Source organism: Sceloporus occidentalis, unplaced genomic scaffold (assembly GCF_023333645.1).
Source record: "Sceloporus occidentalis isolate IW3139 unplaced genomic scaffold, rSceOcc1.0.p SCAF_1, whole genome shotgun sequence".
Lineage (NCBI taxonomy): Eukaryota > Metazoa > Chordata > Lepidosauria > Squamata > Phrynosomatidae > Sceloporus > Sceloporus occidentalis.
The window spans coordinates 15,359,563-15,376,312 of record NW_028316981.1 but is presented as its reverse complement, the minus strand read 5'-3'; the positions used below and the strand labels follow the sequence as shown (position 1 = coordinate 15,376,312).

Sequence of the window (16,750 nt, the reverse complement as noted above, 5' to 3'; positions counted from 1 at the left end):
CGAAACTATGCGCATGCGCTCTTTTCCACCGAGGACGCCTTTCTTTCTGAGCATGCGCACTCCGCGCTCCACAAACCCAGCTCCCTTCGATGTAAAACTCCAACGCGCGTGCGCGCTTCGCTTCCCTTATGCCCAAAGAAGCGTAGTCATTAAGGCGCATGCGCGCTCCTGGCACACCGTCGCCTCTCCTCACGTGTATGTCTCTCATGCTTGTTGTCTCGCGACGCTTCCGCGTTGGCGAACGTTCCCGAGGCGTCCCGCCTCCTCCGCGTTCCGATTGGTTGACGTTGCTAAAGGGGCCCGTTCCCGATTGGGTGGTGGCGGCGTTGCCATGGCGAGCGGTGTGGGCAGTGGGGGCTGAAGTTGCCGAGCACAAGGAAAAGGCGGAAGCAAGATGGCGGCGCTGGCTTCGGAGCTGCTGCTGCTGAGCGACTCCAGCCGCTTCCGCGAAGACAACCTGCTGAGCAGCGAGGACTGGGGTGAATGGAGAGGGAGGGAAGGAGAGGGGAAGGCGGTCGGGGACTGAAGGGGCCTGGGCCGAGGCAGAGGCAGCGGCGGCGGAGGGAGGGCTCTGCTTCTGAAGGCTCCGTGTATCACCAGAGGATGGGATTTGTAGTTCCCTTTATCCAAAGTACCGTCAAGGACCGGTGCTCTTGTGAATCAGGGCCCAGAGTCTGGAAGCTTGCCTCTGGAGACTGCTGCAGCCCATGAAGCTCCCTTCCCTTTCCAGTCGTGCTCCCGGCTCTGCCTGGGTCTAAACAAATACACAACTGTTGTTGTTGTTGTTAAGCTTTCTTTGCAATGCGGTGTAAATTTACCCAGCGCTGTAAGTGCAGCCAGTGAAGATGGAGAAAGGAAATCGTTAAACACGATGCATAGCAATACATCTTGACATTCAAGCAATAAAATGTGGCTGAGGACACATTAACATAGCATTGGCTGACCACCCTGGAGCGCCAGGGAAGCGTTTCCGGCTGGATCTGCGCTTGGACCCCTTTGCTTGCCCTTTTGGCTGCCCTTGGGACCCTGGCACTCTTCTCCAGAAGCACATCTCAGAGGAGCCGATTGCCTTCCTGCCTTAACTGCCCAGCCCTCACATCCATAGACAGCAACAGGAACACAGTGGCTCTGTGCTTCTGACTCTGGGGCTGAGTTTTAGAGCCTCGTTCTTTCATAGCCGCCCTCCCCATTCTTCATCCTCTTCTGGTTTCCTGGCTGCAGCCCCCGTTTCTATCAACGTTTGATCCCAAATATGAGATCTCTTTCGCCACTTCATCTTCTAGATTGAATTTGTCAAGATTCTCCCATCTCATGGTTTTTTGTTTCCTTTATGTTCAGCAATAGGCCTTTGCGCCTTCTTCCTCGATTCTTCCAGGTCTGTGAGGTTTTCTTCTAGTGTTATCTTCTCATCTGCATATCTTAGATTGCTGATATTCCTTCCTCCTGTTTTCGCTCCTCCTTCTTCTGTGCCCAAGCCTGCCTTTCTTACAATATCTTCTGCATACACATTGAACAGAGAGGGTGAAAGGATGCAGCCTTGCCTGACCCCTTTGCCAATTGGGAACCATTCTGTTTCTCCATGTTCTGTTCTGACAGTAGCCTCTTGTCCTGAGTATAGATTCCTCATCAGGACTATCAGATGTTTTGCCACTCCCATGTCTTTAAGGGAATTCCATAGCCTTTCATGATCTATTCTATGCAGTCAAAGGCTTTGCTATAGTCTATAAAGCACATGCAGATTTTCTTATGGAATTACCTGGTGCGCTCCATTAGCCATCATATGTTTGCAATGTGGTCCCTGGTGCCTCCTCCTTGCTTGAACCTCTGGGATCTCTCTTTCCATGTATGCAGACTCATGCTTGTGGTCTCTCTAATAGAGTCCGTCCATCCAGCATGCAGCCTTCCCCTCTTTCTGCTTCCCTCCACCTTTCCCAGCATTATTGTCTTTTCCAGTGAGCCATGCCTTCTCATGATGTGGCCAAAGTTTGTTGCTGTTAGTTTTTGTGGGGGTTTTTTTCAGGCAATAAGGCCGTGTTCTAGAAGAGTTTCTTCCTGACGTTTCACCAGCAGCTATGGCTGGCATCTTCAGGGAATGCTGGCATGAAAGTGGGTGGGTATGCAGCCGGCCCTCCGTTTTCATAGGGGATCCGTTCCAGAGCCCCCATGAAAATGGAAACTCATCGATATTCAAGCCCCATAGGCTTAAATGGCGGCATATCCCTGTGGCTGCACACAGGCATGCACCACAGACACACACAACATTATGTTTCCCCTCTGTTTGCTGCTTGCACATAAGCGAGAGCACGAATTCCAAGGCTGCACAAACGGAGGTGCAACTCTGTATGTGTGTGTATATATACACACACACACACACACACATATTGTGTGACAGTTGGTAACTCACTGATGTAAATCACTTCCTCTCAACCAAGGATCCCACATTATACATATCGCACTCTCTTCCATGCCAGCATTCTCTGAAGATGCCAGCCACAGCTGCTGGCAAAACATCAGGAAGAAACTCTTCTGGGACAAGGCATCATAGCCCAAAAAACCTACAAAGATTAGGGATGCCTCCTATGAAAGCCTTCAACTTCACGTTTGTTGTGGTTGTTGTGTGCCTCCAATTCACTTCTGACTTATGGCAACCCTGTTGTAGGGTTTTCTTGGCAAATTTCTTTTCCTTGGCCCTCTCCTCCAAACCTGTGCTTCTCCACACCAATAAAGAGCTTTGTTTAACGTTACTGTTGTTAATGAGAAGGCTTTCTCTCTGTCCCGCCACCAAGGCGGTGAGGACACAAGAGAGAACCTTCTCGGTGGCTGCTCCCAACCTCTGGAATGCCCTTTCTTTCCCTCTCCATGCTGCCTCTTCAGTGGCAAGCTAATGCATTTTTATTTAAACAGGCATTTAAAACATAAGCATGCCGTGGTGGTTTTTATATTGAGCATGCGTATTTGTCATGCCTTTTAACTTGTATATTTTTGTGTAATTTTATACTGTTTTTAAATTATTTTGACTGTTTTAAATTTTATTGTAATTTTAAAAAAATCTTTTTGTCTGTGGGCCACCTTGGGTCCCTTGCAGGAGAAGGGTGGCATGCAAATGAAATGAAATGAAATAATAATAATAATAATAATAATAAATCCTCACTACCTTCTGTTGTAACATTGGCGCCTTACAGACAGGGCTAAGCGGTGCTGTTGTTGCGCCAGGAATACGCGCGAGGGGCGGCGCTTCCGGACGTGCCTTGCCCCTCGCGCGTATTCCGTACGGCAAGATGGCGGCGCCCTATACAGACGGGCGCCGCAATCTTGACGTAACGGACGCACAGCGTCCAGACGTCTAAACCCGGAAGAGCCGTCGCGAGTGCGCACTTTCGCACTTGCAGCAGCTCTTCCGGGTTGCCGGAAGGAGTGCGATTTCTGCACTCCTTTTTTGCAGCGCGGGGGAGTCGCGCGGTTTGGCTGCAGCGGCTCCCCCGCGCTGCAACCGGCAGCAGCCCAAGACCGCCCCTTTTGGGCGGTCTGTAACGGGCCATTGTATTATATTATTATTTAGTTCATCACTATTTTTTATTATTATATTTTATTATGCAATCAGACCTTGCTATCCATGGGCTCACCATCCCCAGATCTGAGTATGTGCAGACAGCAAGCCCCATTGTCCCAAATGGCAGTGTGTGCACAGGGCCGTGCTTGTCACACAACCATTTGCAACAATGGGTCTTGAGATCCTGTGTTGTTGTTTTTTTCACATTAATGGGGAAGTGTCTGGAAAGACTCCCCTGCTGATACAAAGGTCCAACTGTAATAATAAACGCCAGGATTCTGTAAGATCGACTCGTGGCATTTAAAGTGGTGTCAGACCTCTTTAATTTTGCAGTGTGGATACAATCTTTAAAAAATATTACTGTAGGTTAGGGAGAACTTTACTTGTTTGGAGTGAAGCAAAGTAGACTGATCAGAGGTTGTGGTATGGGATGAAAGTGAAAAAAGCACAAGAGGGTCTTTGAATCTCTTAAGTTGCACATTGATTGTACATTGCTGTTCTCTCCACAGATGCAGGTCTCTACAGCTGCTTGGATAATGATGGAGCTATGGCAGCTGAGCTCTTCCCCTGCCTTGAAAGGAGTATTATGGCTGGTGACTGTGGCAATTCTATGGTGAGAGTAACCTTCCAACCTTTTCTCTTTCTCACCATTCCCTTGCATCTTTACTCTGAAATGTGACACGCTGCTCATCCTCACTACCTTTGTTATAATGTTGCATGACGTTTTACAACATTGCATGTTGTAACATGCATAATACAGATGTACTTGGATGTGATACCTGATCGTGAGGCAGATTAAGTCTTGATCTTGTCATAGTAAGGGCAGACGTGCTATATTTTAATCTTTACATTGTATTATCAGCTTCACTTATATATACACCATGTGTTCAAAAGCAAGACCTAAATACCTATACAAAATCTCTGCTTATCAAATGGGCCACCAAGTCACATAATTATTTTTACTTCTAAAAGTCCTGTTCCCCCTTGTCCTAAAAACTGTACATCCCACACTTATTTTTAAATCCTACTTTTAAATCATACACTCATTCTGTTTGATGTCTTCATTAGTGTTTTTACATCAAAGCAGTGGAAGACATTTAACTGCTTTGCTCTATGCCTGCATACATAACTAGTTTTATTTTCTGTATCTTCTTTCCTCTCTGGGCAGCAGTTCAGTGATGGGTTTGACTTGGACATGGAGACATCCCCTCCGGATCCACCTTGGGACTCATTTCAAGACTCTCACATCTTAGGTCAGTAGTACCCTTTCAAAACTCTACTGAGGGGGGTCTTATTGGGACCTTAGAGGTGGCAAGCTGTGTATATGATAGGATACTATTCACAGAGAGAAGAGGTTTTTATTAGACTAGCTTTTTTACTCAGGTTAACCCTGAACCTGTCAACTTGCTGGTTTATAGTTGACACAGAAAGGGCATAAGTTTTACAGGCAGAATGCCTTAAATCTTCAGTGTCACTACTCCAGCTGAAAAGAGTTTCACTTAGACTTTGGAGAGCCACTGCCCACCCAAGTAAAGAACATTGTATTAGATTAAATTGATGGATATATATATAAAACATCTCTGTGGACACTGTGGAGCAGAGTTTGAATGTTCCCTTTTTGGACTGCAGCGTTCCAAATCCCACAATCAACATGGCTGTTGGCCATGCTGGCTGTGGAGTTCTAGGAGTTGTAATCCGAAAAAAATAAACACTTCTAAGCTTTGATATGGAGGTTACTTTCTTTCAAGAAAGGAGAGGGCTATAGCCTTTATACCCCCAACCTGTGGATTTTTCAGACAGCTGGTTCACAGAAAGTCTAGCTAGCTAGATCTTTGATCTGGTTTAGAAGAGTAGTCTTTATTTCTGATGTTACGAAATTCTTGATTTTGAAGTAGTATTTATGGTTTACTAATAATATTGGACAAGGTTGTTCTGTGTTAGAGAAGTGAAACTAATGAATCATCTATTCCCAACTGCCCAAGCTTAGATAGAGAGGCTTATCTTTCATGTAAGTGATTCATGGGGGAGAGCAGAAGAGATGAGAGAAGCTGTAGTCAGGGAGCTGTAATCTTCCTTAGTGGGTGGTAATGGGAGATCTCTTCTATATGGCCAGAAGTGTGGGGTGAATACTATTGAAGTTCACTAGGAGCTGCTGTCCCTTCAGATCTTTGGCCTACATATTTTATCAGCCAATATTGCCATTTGTAAGGGATTATCAGAGTTGTAGTTCAGATATTTTTGTTGTTGTAGTCCTTCAAGTTGTTACGGACTTTTAGCGACCCTAAGGTGAACCTATCATAGGGTTTTCTTGGCATGATTTGTTCAGAGGAGGTTTACCATTGCCTTCTCCTGAGGCTCAGAGCATGCTACTTACCCAAGGTTAGTTTCATGTCCAAACAGGAAATCAAACCTTTGTTACTAGAGTCATAGTCCAACACTCAAACCAATACACCACACTGGCTCTAGTTCAGCTATCTGGAGTGCCAGATATTCTCTAGTTCACATGTAAGTTACTTGAGGTCCATAATGATTATGGCTCTCTTCAGGTTCAACCATAGGGACAGGAAAGAAGCGTTATGTGTATGAGGGAGTTGGAGAGAGATTTTTTAGAATGGTTTATTTTCTCTTTTGGATGTTTTGGCTAACAGTAAAAACAAGTTAATACTTTGTTCTCCTATTTCCCTTTAGAGGTGCAAGTAAAGTCTGAGCCAGTCTCTCCTGCCTCATCTCATTGCTCTGATTCATCATCCTCTGATTCGTCTGCTGCATCTTCTTCCTCCTCCTCTTCTGCTGATCTCCTTGGGCAGGTCAGTCTGTCAGAGATCCCTTTATACAGAGGGCACTCCCCCCATCTTTGAGCTGTTGTGCTGAGACATGTGCTTTTTCTCACAGGCCCCTAACCCAGATGATGTAATTGGAGTGAAGCCAGAGCGTCCACCAACCCCTCCATGCATGTTTGGAGATGTCCTTTCACCTCCCTTTGGCACTGTCCACATCAGTGTAGTACCAGCTCCGGAGACAGGTACACAATAGAGGAGACAATGGGAGAGAAGTGGGTGCAAGTGGAACCTCTTGGTTTCATCAGAAAGTTTTGTGCAGAAACTCTGCCTGGCCCTCACAGCAAAAAAGCTTAGTGGATGAAAAACATTTAGAACCTTAGGGATTTAGTGCTTGTGATGTTGAATGCCTAGAAGCAATAGAACAAATTTTAAAATGTAATAGAAAACAAAATGGCTTATTAGTTTGACTCAATGTATGTCCTGTCTCATTCACTTACTAGCCAACACCTCACCTCATGCTGTAGAGCTCCTACCTGACAATGTTATGTTGCTCTTCCAGTTTTGTTTCATTCAGCGATTAGTTGGCCTTTTATCACTTTCACAAGAGCACAGTTTTTGTTAAAAGTCAAACAATTGACACTTTCATTCTTATCATTTAGAATATGTGTATTTTTAAACAGTAATATGATGTCAATAACTTAGGGCCTGTACAGAGGGGCCAAAATAAAGCTGCTTCAGGTAACTTTGGAGGTATGGAGCATTGCTTTGGTGTGGCTTCTGGCCTCCTAGGCATCATTTAAACAGCATACCTCCAAACTTAATCGAAGCAGCTTTATTTTGGCCTGTCTGTTTGGGTCCATACTGTGGTTAAAAAAAACTCTTTTAATGGAACATTTTAAAAATAAAGGTGTTTTAAAATTGTCTCAGTGATTGAGGCCATGTTTTTATTTACTGTCAAATAAGCATCTTTGGATGTATAGAGAAAAACACTGTAAAATGGATGAGAATTTAAACAAACACTAAAGAAACTGAATGATGTTGCAAGATTTACTTGATGTTGTCTTTCAGGACGCTATATGTGCATTCTAGTTATTGTGAGATTATTAATAATGAGTGAATGACTCATAGTAGACTGCTCAAGTTTTGCTTCTGAGGGCCAAGTACATTTGAATGCACAAATCCAGGGAAATTCTCTCGAGGCCAAATAGATAAGACCCTGTTTAAAGCATGAAAGCCATATTGTGACATTGTCTTCCTGGCATAAAGAAAGTGGAGTGGCATACAGACTTTTAACCTTCACATGACTAGGGATATGGAAAGAGCAGGTGTCACTGTAGCTTTTAAAAATTGTGCCTGGTCACACTTCTCTCATTCAGACTGACCCCCAAAAAGTGCTTTGCTGCTTTCTGGTGAAGGGAAGGACATTTGTTACTCAGTTGACAGGCTCATTTGTTACAGGGAAACCAACAGCTTCCAACAAAGCAGAGTGCATTCTCAGTCGAAAACCTCCTATCCAGCCAAAGCCAGTTGTGGTAACCACTGTCCCAGTACAGCCAACAACCACTTCCAGTAAGACCATCTTACTACAGCCTGTTCCTGTAACCCAGTCACAAACTGTCAGCCCAGGAATTTCAGGTAACCAAGGAAAGAAGTCTCTGTTGGGACAATAAAACAGATGCTTTATGGAAGGGTTTGACTGGCAGCATCATAGTGTAACCCTAGTTCAGAGTACAGCTGAGAGCATGTAGCTCCAGATGGTCAAATGACTCACAAATCTTCCTTTTCTTTCATGTGAAATTAGTAGGGTAGAGACTCATTTTCATTCAAGATGCTTATTTTCATTCAAGACATAGACTACAATGTACATGTGAAAAAGCACAGAGCATAGAATTGTGACTTGGCCTTTTCTTTTAATTCCACCTCAGTTCCAACACAGGGTGTTGTGATTTCCCAATCTGAACTGCTGCATCTTCCAGTATCTGGGCTGATCAAGGTTCAATCTCCTGTGAAGGAAGGTCTCCCCACAAAACCAACTTCTTCTGCCCCTAAACCAGAAGCCAAGACTATTGTTCCCGCACCAACACAAATGGGATCCTGCAACCAAGAGATTGATGTGAGTCATTTCATTTAATTCTAATGTATCATCTCTCTTTCCCTCTACTACTTTTGCCTTGTGGATCTCCTCTCAACATTACAGTTTCAGTGGACTGTTCTGTTCCAACAGAATTTAGCTGCAGGCAAGGTTATCACCCACTACTGGCAGCAATACCTCTAAATGCTGAGATAACCTACAAAAAAAATGAAATAACACAGAAAGAATGCCTTTATTGCTTTGAAACTCCCTGTGTGCTTACCTAACTTTTGTACACATCATCTGTGTTAGTGGCTGCACCACATTCTGTCTCAATTAATTCCTTAATGTTAATTCAGTAAAAAATGTGTCCCTTGGTTAGGGACCTATACCATATACATATTGTGTTTGGTATCTGGCGCCCATTCATTTTGAAGAGAGTGAGTGTATGAATAGCTTTCTTCTTCTTTCTAATTCCCTCAAGATCAAAGTGCTAAAACGGCAGCAGAGGATGATTAAGAACCGTGAGTCAGCTTGCCAGTCACGGCGAAAAAAGAAAGAATACCTGCAAGGGCTTGAGTCCCGGTTGCGGGAGGCCCTGACAGAGAATGAGCGATTACGGCGGGAGAATACTCTCCTCCGCCGTCGACTGGACTGCGTCCTGAATGAGGTGGGCACCTGCTGGCCAGAAGTGAGACCTCTGGTTTTCTTTTGGAAGAGCCCAGGCAATTCTGCCCCACTTCTAGGCTTTTTGTTTGTTTGCTTTTCTTTACCTCTGAAAGTGACACTTAGCATTCTGCAGCTGCCAGACAAATTGTGAATAGTATAACTTGGATGTAGGCTGTTAATGCAGTGTTTCTCCATGCCTTTCAGTAATAACTATATTTGGCTAGATGTAGGCCACGTTGTCTCTCAAGAGAGTTGTCAGGTGAGGTTTCTGGTAGTACTTTATAATTCAGGAAGAGGCAGCCCTTTGGCCCTTGGCCTGATTTCAGAAGCCCTCTATAGGTAGTCATTTCAGGCCTCTGCAAGAGTGATCTATCCCTTCCATAGCATTCTGCTAAATGCATACAGAGAGAAAAGGGCTGGATCCATCCACTTATGTCTTTGATACCATCCATCACTGGCTTTAGCCCTTGACAAAAAAAAGAGAAGAGATTGGCCATTCCTGATGTACTACAGTAGGAAAATCATAGGCCCAATATAAAGTCACAATGGCTTTACAGTTCATTATGAAGAAGGCAAGAATTCTGAACAGCTAGTATACCATTATAGCTTACACCCTACCCTTGTCTTCCCATTTAGAACAGTGAGTTGAAATTTGGTTCCGGGAACCGGAAAGTCATCTGTGTCATGGTTGTGCTGCTCTTCATAGCCTTCAATTTTGGGCCTGTCAGGTGAGTGATCCATTCTCAATGCTAGTGAATAAGTGACTTCACCAGTCATTCTTTGTACAGAAGTGTTCTGAAGTTGCCAGTGCCCTAGGGAATTCAGTTACATTGTGTCTCTGTGTGAGAGAGTATAAAGTCATATTGTAGGCATGTGTGTGCTTGTTGGATACTAAACTTAACAGACTGGTTAAGGAAGTCTTTTCCATTCCCTTGGGATGAAACTGTTTCTGAGAATATCCTAACATGCTTACTGACTTACTTTCTATAGGTCTACAGTCTTGAAATCCATTCTTTGATGACACATCTTTTATTATTAGCCTGATTAACAAAATTGTCACACTTCACCATCAGTTGCTGTTGTTTTGTATACATTTGAAATTTACTCTAGCCTCTTAAAAGTTGCGCTTTGGGATCCACTGTTTAAAATGTGCCCACCCCAAATCTGTGTGTAAGTATCTTCCAAGTGTAGATAATGCCTTCAGGCATCTGACAAAGTAGGCTGTAGTCCATGAAATGGTATGTCGCAATACATCAGCCAGCTTTTGAAGTGTCACAAAAATTTCTCATTTCTTACATGTGGTTTGATTATATGTTTGCTCTGTTATCTGTGTTCCATCTGATTAGCTCTTCCTGCTTGTTCTGGTACATCAAATGCTTTGAAATAAAATAAAAAATCTTTCTGTTCTGTAGCCCCAGTTGATAATTTTGCGGATGTTGGATCATCTTGCTTCCCTCACACATCTTTCCTTCCTGCAGTTGGGGGCCAGTCTAGGAAGAACTGTGACACATTATTTGCTACTTTGGCCTGTGTTTGATGTGGATGACCCCCATTTTGTTTTTGCAGGCATTTTACATTGCTGTGTAGCTTAATACTGATTCTCTGGTAAGGCGTACCAGAAAATTCTGTTGAGCTGACTCTGTTTTCCCATCACTCCAGCATCAGTGAGCGAAAGACAACAGATGTGACCCTGCCCAAGCAGGAAGTGGAGCCTAGCCCAGGCCAGAGGCACCTCCTAGGAATTGCAGGGGAATCTCATGACATCCCAGAGGAAGAGCCGGAGGAGCAGCAAGACGAGGCTCCAGCTAAGCCAGGGAAGACATCATTCCGGTAATTCGGGTGTCTGGAGTGTGGAAGAGAAATAACAAGATGCTAAAGAACAGGAGGTGCCAAAAAACAAACAAAGCCAACAAGAGCTGCTTACACAACCCTGTCAGTCATGATAGTTAGAAAGAACCCCTTGTGTTCCTAGCTACAAAATCTTCCCTGCTGCTCACAGGGAGAAGCATACAAGGATATGAATCAATAGAAAAACATGGTAACATTCCTTTTTGTGGGCTGCAGTTCCCAAAACCCCCCAATCAGCCTGGCCACTGGGGAAAGGGGACATTTCCAGTCTCTGTTAAATAGCACCTATTTATGTCTCATCAGTCTAGTTGCAGTTTTTATACCATCACACTTTGTTGGAACCCATTTAATAACCTGCCATAAATTCCTTACTACTCACAAATGGTTTTATGGTTGTTTTTAGGAACTGAACGGTCAATTCCCTTTGCAACGATTCTTTAATATTCATGTTTTGTCTCTCTTGCTCCCACCACTGCAGGAACTTGTCAACTCCCTTCTCTGACATGAAGGAACTCATGCTGAGAGACTTGGACAAGTTGTTCCTTACTTCAGATTGCCGCCAGTTCAATCGCACTGAATCACTCAGGTAGGTCCTGGGGCAGGATGGTCTAAGGATGACTATATATTATATCTAGCATCAGGACTTGTGTGCAGCCAGGTATACCAGTCACTGAGAGACACATGCAAGAGGATGCTATTCCACTCATGTTTTTCTTTGGGCCATTTCGGTGGCTGTAGGGTGTGCAGAATGCTGAACTAGATATAGCTTTGGTCAGATCCTGCAGGGCTCTCCTTTGAGGATACATTCTTGAGTAAATATTTCTTGTGATTTGTTTGCACAGAGGCCTTTGGGGGACATTTGAGACTTAGGAATGTTGTGTATAGTCCTTCTTTTGTCTGTTCTTCCATCTCCAGACTGGCAGATGAGCTCAGCGGTTGGGTCCGACGACACCAGATCAACCGGAGGAAGCCCTCACAGTCTCGTAAAGCAGCACAGGCCAGCCAGGTGTGACAGGATGGGCCTAGGGAGAAAAGGAAGTGGGCACACGGTGATAACCACTGGAGGGTTGGTGTGGTGTGTGTTTGGGGGGGGGGAGGGGGTGGAGAATGATGTCCAGAATCTTGTTGAAGTTTGCCAAAAAGGCTTAGAAGTGTTGAGGCATGAGGAATTTGGTGGCAGTCTCTCCCATCTCTGCCTTCAATCTATCTTTCAATTATTTCTTTGTTTCTGTGTTCTGCATTTCAGGACAAACCAAAAGGGATGCCTCCAAGCCCCTCGCACTATGTGCCTGCCAACCCCCCCAGACAAACACAGAGGTAAACAAGTCCTTCATTTGAACTGAAATTCCTCTTGAATAATAAAATCTGTGGTTCAGTACCTTCTTTTCTACACCTCAGTGGTTATGAGTTACTGGGCTGCCTGCTTCTCCTGCGGTGTCTCTTCTCTCCATCAGCCAGGCTTCCCACATCTCCAGTTTTTTGGTCTTTATATTACATTACTATTTCTCATGTAGTACTTTTCACTTTCTGCTGTGTCATTTTGGGCATTCAGGTGATAAAAGGAGTCCGGTTAATAGATTTCTGTTCATCATTTGCTGACTGGAACAGCATCAAGTGATGATATAGATTTATAACTGTCCAGTCACACATGCAACACCACAAATTTAACTGTCATACCATTAAACTGTGGCCATTAGATACAATATTAATTAACTTGTTCAGATTATTCAGTATTGAGAAGTTAGTTGATGGCCTAAAGCAATCATGCTGTGCCCTTTCTATAGATAGGGATGACTTGGTCCCAAATGAATGCAGTTTGGCCAGCACAGTGTGTGGAAGCCATTGCAGAAATGGCCTCTTTCCTTTTACTTTAGGCTGCTAGGTGTCTTGTGCACATGCCCTCCCATGGGCCTAGTAGATTGTCCTTCCAGTCCCTTCCACTTGGTACTTAAGATCACACAAGGAAGGAAGAGTGTGATATTTAATTGGGTTTCTTTGGTCATCAGTGTATTTTCTCAGAGAGAAGCTCTGAAGATCCTTTTTTCTTTAGCCCTTCCCATAGCCCAGAAGTTGAAATTGTTCAGCTCTCAGATGTCAAAGTGCAGCTCCCAGCTTTCCTCGGCATTGGCTATGCTGATTAGGACTGTTTGAAGCAACAGTTCAATGATATCTGGAGGGCTGCACAATTCCTACTGCTGTCATAATTCTGTGTTCCTTTCCTCCTGGGGCAACTGCCAGAAAGATGCCATTGCTCACTACTCTTCTCTTTATGGCTCACTCTACACATCTCTCTGTTGCCTTTCCTTGGCCTCCCCCTACTGTAGACCTCAACTGTGTATCCCATGATTGAGATGTTGTAGGGGGGGAGCATTTTGAAAAGTCTTCTTTTCTTTGTGGTTCCAGAGATTCCCTGCAGCAGCTACAGGTTTATCAGCATCCTGACCACACTGAACACGACTTCATGGATGCCATTGATCGTCGAGAAGATACCTTCTATGTAGTGTCCTTTCGACGGGTGAGTAAGGACTCACTGGTAGCACTCAGTGGCAAGAAGAGGTTGTAAAGAGAGTGCAGTCATACATTGTAAACTTTGGATTGTCCTCACTCAATGTAGTGTACCAGCATTTGAGTTAGACAGAATTCTGTTTGACATAACGTTCCATAAAGTTAAACAGGGCAGGATGGCAGTAGAGAGAGTATTTTCAAATAAATGAAATTACAAGAGATGTCTTATGCAGTGGGCTGTGTTGTGTGCTTTCAAGTCATTTCTGATGGTGACCCTAAGAAGAAGCTAGTGATGGTAGAACTGGATGTTGCTCCCTTTTAGAAAAATTCTGCTCCCTAGGGTGACTGAAGATCTGGACCACAGATTCTAGGCCATTTTTCCTCTAGTTCCTGAATTCCTCTGTTGAGACCTAGATCAGAAACAGGTACCACTTTGGCAGTATCACTCAGAGAAAATATGGGAAGAGCTTGACCACTCACGTGGTTATTGCATATTTTGTGTACTTGCTGCATGTAGTAGTTTCTTGCAGTCCTGAGTCTGCACGATGTCCTGATGAACAGAGCAGAAATCCTTCATTCTCTGAAGATGCCAGTGACAGATACTGGCGAAACGTCAGGAAGAAACTCTTCTAGAGCATGGCCACATAGCCCGAAAACCCCACAAAAAACTATGGATGCCGGCCATGAAAGCCTTCAACTTCACATTGGAATGGAGAATTTCAGAAGCTGTTTGTGTGCTTGAGGCAGTTTCTCTCTATTGAGCGTCCAAATCTCTTGGGGGGGAGGGGCTTGGCAGGAGGAGAACCAAATACTTAGGCTTGCTGTCCATATAGCCTTTGATACTCCTCCTTTTCCTCATCCTCTCTGGAAACCAACCTAAGTATATGGTGTCAAACTAAACTTGCTATCTGCTTTTTTCCCTCTCCTCTGTTGCTTTCCATGTGTTGAATTTTAGAATGGAAGCCCTTTGTGGCAATGACATGTCTTTTCATCAGTCTAGCCTTCTTCAGCCTCATCCTGCCTCAAAACAGTAGTCGTATCATAGCTGTAAGGTGTACAAGTTTGGAAAAGCCCATATTAACCTGTAAAGTACCATGTATATGGATGGCATTCTGTATTGATAGTGATTTTGGATTTTGCTTTCTCTTTATCTTAGGACCACCTGCTGTTGCCTGCCATCAGCCACAACAAAACCTCTCGCCCCAAAATGTCATTGGTGATGCCAGCCATGGCCCTCAATGGTAAAGTGAATGAGTCTGTTGGTATCACGGAGCTGAGGGGCTTTGTCAGATGTGGCTGTAGACTCCCCTCTTTCACTCCAGAGGCAACTGCATTTCATTGTTTTGTGTCTTCTTTGCAGAGAGCCTGTACAATTCCTCCCTGGGCTATGAGGTAATGATGCAAATAGACTGTGAAGTGATGGACACCCGGGTCATCCACATCAAGAGCTCTACAGTGCCCCCCTTTCTGCGACGCCACGACCCTGCCCCAAACAACCGCACCCAGCCGTCCCCTCAGTCCTTTACTGGCAGAGCGACTCGCACAGCTTTGCGGGCCCATCGGTCCACCTTATCCTCCGCCAGACGGCACCCGCATCGTACCCTTTACCTTGGAGAGCATGGAGAGGGCTAGTCTGATCCTACTAGGAGGATTAAAAAATCTCCCATAACTATTGCAATGGTACGCACACAGTCCTGGGAACATGATCCTTCCATGAGGGAAATGGACAAAATAGCAAACATACAGCATGCCCTCTGGAAACTAACCTGTGCGAGGGATGGACATTTCCTCTCCCCTTCTGCATCATCATTTTTCTTGCAAATCACCTGATCCAATCTCAGGATGGCATCAGTGTGGGTCTCTTCCTGCTGCTGTTAGGGATGACATGTTGCTGCCTCATACCTGCCTTCCTCCACAGCTGGGTCTTGAAACCTCAGTGCTGTCCTTAAAGAAACTTTCTGCCTGTTTCTATGGCCGCCTGAAGGTCATTGAAAGAAAGCTGTGTGTTCAATCAAACAAAGGGAAAGAAAGACGAAGTCTCTTGTCCTGCTGACTGCAATGGTGTAGGTGTGTGTGTGTGTGAGTAAATGTGTGAGAGGGAACTTTCTCTTCTGCAAAGCAGAGGGAGTGTGCATGTGTGCGCTTAGGTATGTTCTCCCCTCCCATTTGTTCGGATGGCACTTAGACCTACCCTTTTGGGTCCTTTTTGTGTTTTGTTTTTCCTCAATTGTATTTTTTAAAAAGTAAATAATAGCAACAAATAAATTTAATGTGTGACCCTTACCTTTCTGTATCATTGTTTCTGATAGACAACAAATGGTAAAGCAGACACTGCTGACCAACACGAGAGTTAGGGACTGCCATGAAAAAATTGCATCTTATTACCAGCAGTTGCAGCTGAGTTAGCATTAATATAAATCCATTAATAAGCACAACACATGCTAAAGGGAATGGGTTTTGTTTAAAGCTGAGCATTTGGTTTAAAATATCCCACTGACCAAGTGAAGAACATGTTTTTAATACAAAGTCTACTTGTTCCCTTTTTGCTGTTGTGTGCCTTCATGTCATTTCTGAATGACGGCGACCCTAAGGGGAACCTATCATGGGGTTTTCTTAGCAAGATCTGTTCAGAGAAAGTTTACCCTCTCTGAGGCTGAGAGTGTGTGAATTACCCAAGGTCACCCAGCAGGTTTCCATGGCCAAACTGGAATTTGAATCCTAGTCTCCAGAGTCATAGTCCAGCACTCAAACCACACTACTCTGGCTCTCTACCTTTAATAGCTGATCATAACTCAAATCTCAAAGCTACAGGCATGCTCTCTAATTTGAAAATTAATACTGCAGCAGCAGAAATTAAAATAGTTCATGAAAATGTAATTATTTTAGGTGGAACCTTCTTGAGGATAGGAAAGAACCGAATTTAAGAAAAATACTTGGGCTATAGTTCTATATTTCAGAGGTAGGAACTGGCAAAACCCCTTCTGAGTATTCCTTGCCTAAGAAAACCCTGTGAAATTCATGGAGTCACCATAAGTCGAGGGGCAACTTGAAGGCGCATACACACCCATCTGGAACCTAGGACTCCCTTAGCCCTGCTGGCTTGAGGATTCTGGGACTTGTACTCTAAAACATGTGTAAGGGGAAAATCCTATGTGGTATTGTATGGACATAAAGGAGTTTCCTAACCCTCCAACGATGAGGAGTTGGAAACTTAAAGATTCTGTTATTGTAAAGGGTGGTGGGTGGAGAGGAGTGGAAGGTTGCAGAGGATCAGCAGGAAGACCAAGATAGTTTGCTAGATTTTTAACGACTGACAATGCTGCAATG

General features: G+C 44.3%; 1 protein-coding gene across 4 annotated transcripts; it reads left to right on the top strand.

The window, feature by feature from the left end:
- The first annotated feature begins 229 nt into the window (after positions 1–229).
- LOC149320911 (cyclic AMP-dependent transcription factor ATF-6 beta-like) lies at positions 230–15,706 on the top strand. 4 transcript variants are annotated; one of them, XM_089504165.1, is made up of 16 exons: positions 230–479; positions 4,060–4,163; positions 4,719–4,803; positions 6,239–6,357; positions 6,443–6,572; positions 7,801–7,965; positions 8,256–8,443; positions 8,886–9,071; positions 9,707–9,798; positions 10,730–10,900; positions 11,397–11,504; positions 11,834–11,924; positions 12,165–12,235; positions 13,322–13,433; positions 14,580–14,664; positions 14,784–15,706. In XM_089504165.1, exons 1-16 carry the CDS (start codon positions 395–397, stop codon positions 15,053–15,055), a joined length of 2,064 nt encoding a protein of 687 aa, XP_089360291.1. In that variant the 5' UTR covers positions 230–394; the 3' UTR covers positions 15,056–15,706. The 4 variants fall into 4 exon arrangements, with proteins under 4 accessions (XP_089360291.1, XP_089360281.1, XP_089360274.1 ...); XM_089504155.1 differs by having other exon boundaries at positions 231–479; positions 4,722–4,803; positions 7,789–7,965; XM_089504148.1 differs by having other exon boundaries at positions 231–479; positions 7,789–7,965.
- Positions 15,707–16,750: the final 1,044 nt, after the last annotated feature.

Bases quoted from the DNA above. Each gene is read 5' to 3' on its own strand.
- LOC149320911 (XM_089504148.1), top strand. From the start codon at position 395: ATGGCGGCGCTGGCTTCGGAGCTGCTGCTGCTGAGCGACTCCAGCCGC. The intron at 12,236-13,321 runs GTAAACAAGTCC...TTGTGGTTCCAG, and splicing joins CCCCCCAGACAAACACAGAG to AGATTCCCTGCAGCAGCTAC. The intron at 14,665-14,783 runs GTAAAGTGAATG...TCTTCTTTGCAG, and splicing joins GCCAGCCATGGCCCTCAATG to AGAGCCTGTACAATTCCTCC.